The sequence below is a fragment of the Schistosoma mansoni genome, chromosome 4 (genome assembly GCF_000237925.1).
Source record: "Schistosoma mansoni strain Puerto Rico chromosome 4, complete genome".
In the NCBI taxonomy this organism is placed as follows: Eukaryota; Metazoa; Platyhelminthes; class Trematoda; order Strigeidida; family Schistosomatidae; genus Schistosoma; species Schistosoma mansoni.
Genome location: NC_031498.1, coordinates 14,846,321 through 14,858,330, shown reverse-complemented (window position 1 = coordinate 14,858,330; position 12,010 = coordinate 14,846,321). Strand labels below are relative to the sequence as shown.

The 12,010-nt window shown below is 34.5% G+C and overlaps 1 protein-coding gene across 1 annotated transcript in view; it reads left to right on the top strand.

Moving 5' to 3' along the window:
- The window catches only part of Smp_153870 (protein kinase), a 53,934-nt gene extending 46,034 nt beyond the window's left edge, over nucleotides 1-7,900 (top strand). The window contains exons 14-15 of the mRNA XM_018796935.1: nucleotides 2,845-3,586; nucleotides 7,286-7,900. Coding sequence (XP_018652026.1) covers nucleotides 2,845-3,579 — 735 coding nt within the window. The 3' untranslated portion in view covers nucleotides 3,580-3,586; nucleotides 7,286-7,900. The remainder of the gene's footprint in view (nucleotides 1-2,844; nucleotides 3,587-7,285) is intronic.
- The last annotated feature ends 4,110 nt before the right edge of the window (nucleotides 7,901-12,010 follow it).

Here is a 12,010-nt window from a genome sequence, read left to right as displayed (position 1 = left end):
AATTTGGTTATTTACTCTCTGAAGAAGTGGCTTACACTGAGTCACGAAACGTCAGAAAATCTAATTTTTCTACTTATTGGGATATTACAAATATATTAATTTATTTATAACAATCTACACAATGCTCAATTCATTCAAAATTATCAAATCAAAACTTGGTAATGATTTTACGGAAAGTTTAAAAACTTCATTGGAATCATTAACCGATTTAAGCTGGATCACCATTGGAAACCTCGAAGTACTAGACGATTTTTTCCCATTACAAAATTCTTCAAACGTGTACACCGATGACACTGCACTCTGAAATCGAACACAGATCCTTCAGTTTCGCGTGCGGATGCTTTACTTCTAAACCACCAGGCTGGTATCTGTGTTAATGTCTAAATTGAGTCACTTCACGACATTGCGCGACCATATATATATATATATATATATATATATATATCAGAAGGGGATTCTGTGGAGATTTTAGTACTTTTATATAGTTGAGATCATGAGTCAATTGAAGCTAGACCACCATGGAAAACCTGGAAGCACAATAGGACGAAACGGCCGTCCAGTGCTTCCATGATCTCAACTATAATATATATATATATATATATATATATATATATATATGATTAATCATTTTTTCCTGTTCGTCACAAGTATTTATATAATTCAAACACGTTAACATTGCTAAAATCAATTTTATTAAATTGTTATCAAAGAGAAAAACTAGTTAAATATTTCAAGGTGTATCAATTTATGAAAGACGTACTTACTCATACACATAAATACTGTTGGAAAAGGGTACCAGATATATATGCGCCGCACAAATCTCATTTGATTTGTGTGAGGGCTGTGATACTGTCCAGGTGCCCAGACTGAAGCAGGTGGTTTTCTTAGGGGGCCACACCCCGAGCCTTTGACCTGAAGGTCTAGTCCACAAGGCAGTAGAGCATCGTGAGGAGATGCAGTCCCATGGTAGCCGGTGACCAACGATTGATTCATACGTCATTTGTTCTCTCAGGATACTGGAGACCATGTGCACCATTGGTTTGGAATCAGGGTTTTCCAACTCCCCTAGGTGGACTTTCCGTGTCCACCAACCCGGTTAAAGCGTCAGATATTCGCTTTTCGTCCTTTCAATTTCGTAGACAACACCGGGGCCACAAGAATGCAGTGAGTCAAACTTCCCTGACAGAGGCTATATATTCGCGTGACCATGTGAGAGCATTTCGGGGGTTAGAGCAGACTCTCCCCACTGTCGGCCGTAACAGGGCATTTGGGGGCAGTAGTAATATTAGTAACATATTAATGTGTAGATAGATATATGGTCATTAATACCTCTTAAGAATACATTGATGGACAGAATTGATAACCGACCTAAAAATAACACTAGATGAGTTAATAAACAATGTTGACTTTGAATTATTCGCTCAGATAAATTTAAGACAAATATATTGGATCTATTGGGAAGATGGGCAGTTTCCACCATAAATCCATAGGTTCATTTACTATTGAGTGTTATAATATGTTCATTGCTGATCATCTCAATGGATATATCTATAAAGCAAAGTACTGATTCGTATATCTGCTTTTCAGTCGTACTTTGGCTGTGATACTAATCCAGCTATCCAGAATCGAAATAGGTGGGGCGGCGTTCAGTTCTGAGATTTAACCGTCGGTAACAGAGCTCTCTAATCACTAAGTTGATGTGATATATGACCAAGTGAACCGATATGTTCATTACTTGGTTAATCTGATCTTGGGTGTAAAGAAGTAAATTTAATTACTGAATAAGTCATCACTCTATTCCTTATCAATTAACTAAATTGACTATTTAAGTGTTTCTGTGTGAAGATTTAAGAGTTTATAAGTAAATCGTACCACAGACTGGTAGAAGCTGAATGAATCATTGAAAACCACTTAAAATTGAATCAACCTATCTTGAATAATATTGTAGTCACTGTAAAACCTACAGGTTGAAATAATTTGGAATATCTGTCCCATTTCTCATTGTTTATTTTTTGGGGTGATTCAGCTGTTTATGTTAGTTATTTATCGAACTTAGATTTAGATAAAATAACTTATATGGTTGTACTTTACCTCCGTGTTCACCTTTCTGTTTGGTCTTGATTCGTGGGCTTATTGCTATAGGATTTTGTGAGTGATATTTCAGTTATCATTAAGTAAACTTCAATCTCAAGTCCATGTGTTACTGCAAACAACGATGTTTAAAGCTTATTGATTCACTTATTCCAGGAATCCATAAATGTGTATTTTAGTAATTCATTAATCTCAAGTTGTTGGTAAGGTTTCACGTACTGCAACCAAACAGCATTTTTTTATACAATTTAATTGATTGGTTACACCATATATTGACATCATGTTCTGATCTAATCAATCCCAGTTCCTTACAAATCGCTATTATATCCTATTATAGTTTATTACTTGATAAATTCCAATTCATCTATTGACTTGATGTCAAACTATAATCCAAAAAATGTCTAGGTAGTCACATTGAAAACCAGTACTCCACATTCAAGTAGACCCGATGAGCTCAGAACGTTTATCTAATGGAGTTGATAAATTAGTGATATGTATTCACTTTAGGATCTGATGCAAGTGACTGGTTCCAGACCTATTCGGAATACAGGTCACCATGCTGATTTAACTCTTACTTATTCATAATTTATACATTTATGTCGAAGAAAAAATAACTACATAACTCGTTTAAATACCTCAGCACCTATTTGAGTATGTTTGCTAGATTATTAGCTGCATTTTAATTTAGTTGATACATTCAATAACCAATCACTCTTTCTACTGAAAATAATACTTAATTTTCCCTTAACTTAGATTTTGATTGCTGCTAGACCACATCCGAAATTGGCTGGTTTGCTTGCTCGTTTAATCGGTTTATGGAGACCACATCAACTACCTACAATTCAGCCTAATGTATGCGAATCTGATTTACATAATTGGACACATTTAATATCAGCATCTATTCAAGAGCAAAATTATGAAGACGGAATTTGTTTCCGTTTATGTGAAGCTTCTATCACTGCGCTTACTAATTATGCTTCATTATATGGTGGTGAATATTCACGTAGTGCATTGATACCTTCATCAACTGATCCTTTGTCATTAGGTTTATTAAGATTAGCTGAGGAAGATCAACTCCTTCAAATCAAGTATCATGTATCTAAGGAAACATTGAAAAATTCTTACGATTCATTTAATTCTAAACGAAGTACATATTGCAGACGACGTATGCGTCTTTTACTTCGAATAATAAGACGTTTAGTATTTTCAGATCCTGTTTGTCGTTCTCGACTTGATTCTACTGCAAATTCAATGAAATGTAACTCAAATTTATTCACTACATTAAAGTATCTATTAGTTATAACACAACGTTCAGCAGATGCTTCAACAAGTAAACTTTTGAAAGAAATAACTGATCTTTTATCACCTAAGCTGCATTCAAATCATAATAGAAATGCTATAAGTAGTGATAGAAGTTATCATAGTCGTTCTGGAACTGTACAACCGGAATCTTCATCAAACAGAATTATTTCAAAAGCTGTTGCCTAACTGTAAGGTTAGTTCTAGTAACATATTGTTTCCTTATTCACAGATTGAGGTTATTCTACAGGCAACCTTAAACTTCAGTGTTGTAAACGTTGACAATTACTATCAGAATATAGTGCAAACTTTAAAACTGAAACACACATGTTGGTTCCGCCTTACGAATCATTCCAAGTGAAACCATTACAGTTATTGCTGCCAAAGTTGGACTTGATAATTTCAAATAAATTGATCATTGGATAGAAAGAAAAAAATCTTTATTAGAAACTGTTGTTAAATTAAGTCTTAAGCAAACTAACTTATCCAGCATTTTTCATGGCTTGACTAAAATTCTTTTGGTTAGTGTAATTGATTTTTAGTTCACATATTCATTATTAGTATCGTCTATCATTTAAGCACATGGTGTTTCTTTATGCTAATTAATCATATGATGTTTATCTCTGTTCATCAGTTTACAATCTAGGCCACTTGTAGTTCATTTTTGAGTGGTATTGAGTAATTAAGGGCAATAGACACAAAATCCTGAACCTTGATTGGTAGAATCCAATTAACAATCATAAATAAATAATATGAAACCAGTTATTAGCGTGAGTAACTCAGTTCCTCAAGAAAACAGTAGTACACTTAACAGCCAACTAATATTAACATTTCAGATTGTGACATTGAATGAAGAGGATTTGAATGCTATAAATCCTTTCGAAGTCATACCTTTCTGACTAGTGGTGTATGCTACTTATGCTGATAGACACAAGTAATATGTAGCTTACAGGTTTCCTGCCTATCGCTTCCAATCACATAATATAGTTGTAGTATGCGTAGGTCTAATTAACATAAAAAATGTATTTTGGATTAGGATTTTCAATCGTGTAAAATAAAATCAATTAAGCCAGTGTTCGTTAAACGCATATAAACATATATAAAAACACATCCATATATGTATATTTTATGTATTCGATATCTTATTTATTTATACATGTTGATATCTGCTGCTTTTGTTTGCCTAATGTTGATTTTTCTAAAGTTATTGTAGATTGAGTTGGTTAACCTTTTTCGAATGTTTTCACTTATCTTCCGTGAATTGAATCCAACTTTTCGTTTGAACTTATTTGTTCATGCATTTAACTTTCATGATTTTATTCAAACTTAATGTCTGCAGCAATGTTGTTTTATGAAGAGAAGAAAACGCCACTTATTCTATTCTTCTATATACATATGCTTAGAAAGTTTCTGTAATATTAAGCAAATTTCTTAAATATAAAACTTTTTGTTTTTGAGATGATCAAGAGGATTTGTAGCTCAGTTAGACGAATTTAGCAAAGTTTCCCCTCTAAACAACTTTGTCAGCACAAACCGGATAGAATTTACCTATTCTAACATACTAACTTACCAAAGCCTATTATTCCTCGTATGAGAGCATAGGCCACTCATCAGCATTCTCCATCGAACTCTGTCCTAGGCAATCCTTTCCAGTTGCTATTCATCTTTTTCAAATCTGCTTCCCATTCCTGGCACAGTGTGTTATTTGGTCTTCCTCTTCTCCGTTTCCCTTCAGTGACTATCTCGCGATGCAGTTTGATGATTTAAAGAGAGAAAATATGATATCTCATGATAGAAAAGTCCAAGTAAATAGGGATTCTCACATAAGTTAGCAGTTAATTTACAATATTTCTCATATTATTTATGAATAATTCGACCTATAAGTGTTCTTGCATGGCATGGTGGGCCACAAGCCTTTTAGGTAGTTTCTGAAATTGACTCTTCTTTATTTCACATTACTGCTACTCCTGAAAGTATTTTTCTACAAAATTTTACCATTGAATCTTTCAAATATTTCATCAGTACGGCTGATCAATAGAGATATACTAGTTTATATAGTTCTCATTTTATTCTGTAATCTTTGCTTCATGAGTTCACCATTGAACAGAAGACAATTACAAACGTGAACTGAAACAAACTGTTCAAGGCCAATCAATTTAGGTGTTGTTTGTTCATCTGATGAATATAATGAATAAATAAAACACTAGAACTTGTTAAAGTTTCATACTGCAGTTTCAGAATATATATATATATTTATAGTGCTTGTTCATTAAAACCTCATTGAATCCTCAACTGAAAAAAACATCCGCTAATCTAAGAACATTTGTATAAAAGTATCTTTATTCAAAAATAGCAGTCACGAAAACTTTACCAAGGATTAAATTTTCATTAAATAGGACTTAAAATAATGTTGATTTACATAAGTTGACCTACTTAGATTTCGAAAATATACGTACCAAATAAAACTTTGGTACGCAGTCGTGACAAGGTCGGAATTAATTCTCATTACAAACATATATCCATGAATAAGCAAAGATGGATAGTGGCTAGCAGTAGAATCCAGGACGCGCGTTTCATGCTATTTGGGACTCGTCAACTTATAAAGCTTGTGACTTCCGGCAATATCGAGGCAGTCTGCACAGGATGCACATATGCCAACAAGAGACTGACCAATCGCAGTCCAAAATAACAATGGAAAGATACAAGTAAACAACAACAAATGAATCTACCCATGAATCCTAGGTATTTATTGTTTAATTAATTTTCTCTATCTAAAGCTTGCTCTTGAGAATCTATTATTAATGCAAAAACTGATGTGTAAATCATCTTACTCTAATTCTTATAATAACAGGTAATCTTGTCGTTTATTATCTGTGTTCAATTAAATAATGTTTTAAACCAACTAGTCCCTTTGATAAACTTAATAATGTAATGAGAAGAAAATTATCTGATCTGTTATCTCAGTATTATACGGCAAAGGTCATTATCATTGAAAAAACAAAATCCATCCTTTACCAAAAGCTCAAACATTTAAATGTCCCACGGTGTCTATCACTTTGCATATGTGTGTGGCTTTACATACATTGCAAGTCAGAGTATCGGAGCATGTATCTAAATGGCCACAGAAACAAATCAAGCCAAATAACCCAACAGGAGTAGATGACAAACATTCAACTTCCTCCACTGCTAGACACATAGTTGAAACAGGTCATATAATTGATCAGAATTAAGCTTTTGTGGTTCTGCAAAAAAGATGTCTAGGGTATATACTAATGTTTACTGAGGCCTTGACCATATGAAAATCCAAGCCCTCTCTTGAGTATTAAAAAAACATTTTTCTTCCAACATCTATGATACTGATTCACTGTCCAGCGTGGTTTGTTTCATACTGTTTCCTTATTATTCTTGTTTCCTCGTACCTTCCACTTGTCTAGCTGACCGTTTATTTTTTATATACAAGTGTTCTTAAGAAGTATATGTGCGAAATGTGTCACGCTACTGCACGACTATTCTGATAACCGTTTTCTCATTACATTATCCAAAATAAATAATACTACTTATTATAGGTGAGTAGCAAAATACTTCACTCATCAAATAAAATTAAAGTTGACATTTTATGCTTATAAACACAGGTCAACCTTTAAAAAATGCTAGTACTACCTGGTTGCTCAAAAATGAAATCAGCAAGTTACGCTAAACTCCTGTTACTTCAATTGATAAGATTTGAGTAATTCGCTACTCAGTAACAAACTACACAAGCTTGACATCTATGATTAAGATAGAATGTCTTATCTTTGGATTATAGGAATGTGCCATTTGTTATATTTAAGATGCGATAGAAATTTTATATACTTCGGTACTATAGTTATCTTCTTAATGATTTATTTCTTTTCAGATCTTTTCATTACATCTTAACTAAATTGATCTATGTATGTGAATACGCTCGCACTAACCTTAACTCTTCCCTGCTGTGTATCGCAGAAGCTCAGAGAAACTAACGTGTCCTTCCAGTTGTATTAGAGTTATTACTGTTTTAACGTTCTCTGATTTTTCTTCACATTTTATTTCCTTTTTATTTTTGTTCTCTGCTTGACCTCGTTTTTTTCAAGGGAACTTCTTTTTAAAAAACAAACCTAGTAAAACAACTAATTTTTGTAAATATATAAATAAATGTTAGTATTTCTGCTCAACAAACCGTTTTTTGGAGCTGTAAACACTTAAAGGCATGTGAAGAAACCTATCATCCCAATATATTGCTTCTATAGGAAATGTGCAACGTTCTGAAGTCTACATGATCTTTTTCTATATTTGTATATGTTATGTTGTAAAAAATACACACATATCCTGAAACAATTTGTTTCGGTCGTTTCTAACTATTTTAGATTTATTTATGCTTTTTTTATAACCACACTATGGAAAAAGTACACGTGTATAAATCCGCAGTGCGTAAATAAAACGCTAATTGTATAATTGGATTTTCTTACTGTTGTTAATAAATGACATTCTATTCACTCGTTTACTTATTTCCTGGTATCCTTCCTATGAAACTGTGATATAAGTTTTAGAATGACTTCCATAAATGAAGAAACATCAGTTTATAATTGAAGATAGGATAATTTAAGAACCTTCTTGACCAACTGTTATCCTTTTTCATATAACGAAAAAGAATATTTGCCGTAAAATTGCGAAATCTTCAGAATGAAATTAAGCGTTGCAAACCCGACCGTAGCTGCTATCTTGATGTGGTAACCGAGCCTTCCTATCGTCATGACTAAACCGAGCAAAAACCAACTTGAAACATAAGGAGAAACATCGTTTGACATGGCAACCTCTACAATAGTATCATCGATGGACTCATATAGATCACATTGCCATTGATCATCATTGCAGTGGCTCGACTGAAGACTGTAGCTCATTTTGGAGCACATGATCTGAATCGGATCATGCTCTAGCTCGAGCATGTGTTTTTGTGCGTCCTACTGGAACAACCAGAAAAAGTTAGTCAACTACATAAATGATATCCATCCTGTCTGACTTTTCAGGAATTGATCTTCTACCAGGAGATTCACTTGTTGACTTCAAATACGCAGATATAGTTCTCTTTGGCGAAGACGCTGATAAAATTCAGTTTTCTGATCATTTTAAGCAACAATATGGCCATGCTTCAGATGCGGTTTTGTCCGTTCAAATGTAAAATATTACTTCAGGATTGGCTTGCGTCATTGCCTGAATTAGTGATAGGAAGTGAAACAACTGAACGCACCGACCGCTTCACGTATAATCGGAGTCTCATCAGTACTGATGATATGGTGTCTCAAGTCTCGATTGGATTTCGCCAACTTGTGGAGTGGACGAGATACTCGTTTATCAATCAAAGGACAAGTTTACTGCTGAACAGTTCACTCGATTCTACTTTGTGGATGTGGAACATGGTCACTTAGAGTAGAGGATATTCGTAGTTTACTGGCATTCGATAATAGGTGTCTTCGAAGCATTGCTCATGGGTTTCTGAACCACCCAGTAAGCAATGTCTAAGTTAGGTATAGAGTACTAGGCATAGATGGTAAACCGATTGATGAAATAGTAAATCTTCATCGACTGAGGTGGTTGGGATGTGTTACGTATACCCAACCACCTCTTAATTCGCCGGGCTATGCTTTCTGATGCAGGAGCAGGCTGGAAAAAAGTTACGGAGAGGGACCAGACCGAAACATTGCATCTGTCCATTAAGTCACTGACAATTGGACTTGGTCATATTAATGGGTGTAGACTACTTGGTTGGGGTCCGCGTGATTTTAGTCACCAATGGTTAGAGATTTTGAGTGACATAACTCGAAACCGTTTGCAATGGCAAAGGTTAGTCCGTTCTTTCTCTTCTCTCCAAATCCTGAGATCCTAAATTCCTTATAACTTTTGTTTTTATTTTACCAAATTATATGTTCTTTTTGAGCCCTACCTTCAATGCTTAATCTTTCCCATTACGACTGATACTGTTACTACTTCTAATACTTTGGAATTTGGCCTGACAACTTTGCCTCTCTGGGCTATGGCAACTTGAACCGATATACACACGTACAGGTTCTACGTGGTGACTGGTTGAAGAGTTGCAAATAACAGTTCATTACAGTGCGTGAGTCAGCGTACAAACCTTTTTCACAAAATGCAAGGTACACTAATTTCGTTCTTCTCAAAATACACCGGCCTCTATTTGTGATAGCATACATGTTTCATCTGTTTTGATTTCTCAAAACACCTCTGAATCACTTCAGAACCCAGACTCACCAGGTACCTTATCATTTCGTGTTTCGTTCGAATTTTATGGGCAGAGTATTTCGCTACCTTTAGTTTATATATTTTCTCAGTTTTCCTAGATTCGTATACACTTACGGAATGCATGTAATGAAGTATATATGCTTGACCGTATATCTTAACAAGGTGCACATAATTCGGTAGTGAATTTAAAGCTCGATTATAATGCATGCTCAAGTTGTTAGTTCAGGTCTCTCCTGTGAATGAAACATTAGTAATTGGTCTCACCAATTCAGATTACTTTAGCAGGATGAGAGTTATTTGACTACCTATCGTGCTTAGAAAGTTGCAAACTGTTGACTTTATCAAAAATAGGACGTATGCTAATTCGTTATTGATTTTATGTCCGGCTTTTATCATGTGAATTATCCACCAATCGAAATACGACTTTACTAATCTTAACAACCTACCAAATCAATGACGTTCAACTGATATGAGCAGCCTAGCGTCCTTAATGTTCCTTTGTTCTCCTAGCCCTTCCAATCGAGTCCAGAACGCCAATAACAACTTCCACTATGCGAATCGTTTATTTCAAACATACTTAGTTTACATACCAGCCAAACAGACCGCATTACACCATAAAACAGAAAATAATATTTGTACAACATCAAGCCAAATGTGGCTACGAATGTGGGGGACAGTAATTAATAAACTGAACATAATTTAAGAACAGTAAATCGTACAACAATAATCTATGGGTCAAAATGAAGCTTATATTAAGAGGAATATAGATATACATAATCTAGTTACTGAACAGTTATAAAATAGAAATATATATAATATTGGTCCATTAATAGTTCCCAGAAGTTACCCGTAATTTAATCTTCATTAGTATATATCCCTTATCAGTTATTATTATAAAACTTGATAGCGCACTGCCTGATCCAGTGTAAAGCTTGTATCGCCTAGCTGTTATTGTTTCATTGAGATTCATTGTTTATTTTCCTTAACAGCAAATGTGCATTCTAATTTAACCAATTTTATGTTTATATACGAATATTCGTTAACATTAGAACGAATAGTTCGACAAAAATTGGGCGCCGAGTAAAAAGAAGCCATCATATATGAAAATTATATTTGAAATAATCACGGCGATTGAAATTAAAGTAATTGTATTGTTTTGATTTCGATTATTATCCTGAAGAAGCCCAGACAAGTTTGTTGGACGAAGCGTAATTATTTATATTTCAGTCGCTTAGATTATTTTAAATATAATTTCATGTACACTTTAAACTATTTACGGCTGAAGAGTGACAATAAAGTAAAACAAATTCCCTTAATCCCACAAATCTTTATGTTTGCTTATTCTGATTATATCTCATTATGAACCAAGTTTAAAAATGTTAAAAGAAATTTTATGTGGAATTTAATCAAAATTATGAGATTTAAAAGTATATCGATGTATAACTATTTTTGTCAATGTAAGAATTGAGAAATACATAGTTTAATCACCGTAATGATTTATCTAGTGTAGTAGATGAAGAAAATGTGCTCATGTTTTGGTAAATCGTAAAAATTTACTCATAACTTCATACTCTGTATTGGGATATTCACTAATTACCTACAAAATATATACATAATTCAAACTTAATTATGTTTCTGTTAGGATATTCACAGGAATATCCCAAAAATTATCTCGAACGTAAAGTGGTATGTTTTTAGACTTTCCACATATTTCACATGTTATTTCCTATTGGTCATTATTTACAGTTGTCCTAACTATGACTTTCACGTGTCGTTTTCCTATTGGTCAATTTTGAGTTGTCCTAATTATAACCTTTACGTGTCCTTTCTTTCCATTGGTTACTGTTCATAGTCATCTTAACTGTATAAATATGCATTGTCTGTAAATCATTTTTGACCTGCTTCTGACCCCATAAACAATTCTTATTTAGCGGCTGTATTCTGATTTACTGGAGGTTGGGGAACAGTATTGGGGTCGTACTAGGATATCTGAATTTGATCAATCGGTAGAATTTCGTGTAGTCTTATCGCAATACGCAATATTTCGCGACGTAACAGTTTTATTTCTCCGACTGAACACTATGACATCATTTGTTACTTTTAAAAGTTCAGAGGGGGTTTTGTGGAGAATTTAGCATTTTCATAGTTGAAATCATGGGTCAATTGAAGCTAGACCACCATTGAAAACCTGGAAGCACTGGACGGCCGTTTCGTGGATGCGCACTGCTGGGTACTCTAGAGTGTAAAGTTAGGGGGGGGGGGGGGGGGGGGGGGGGGGGGGGGGGGGGGGGGGGGGGGAAGCGAGGGGGGGGGGGGAATCGGGTCGGGGGGTGGGGGCGGGTGGGCG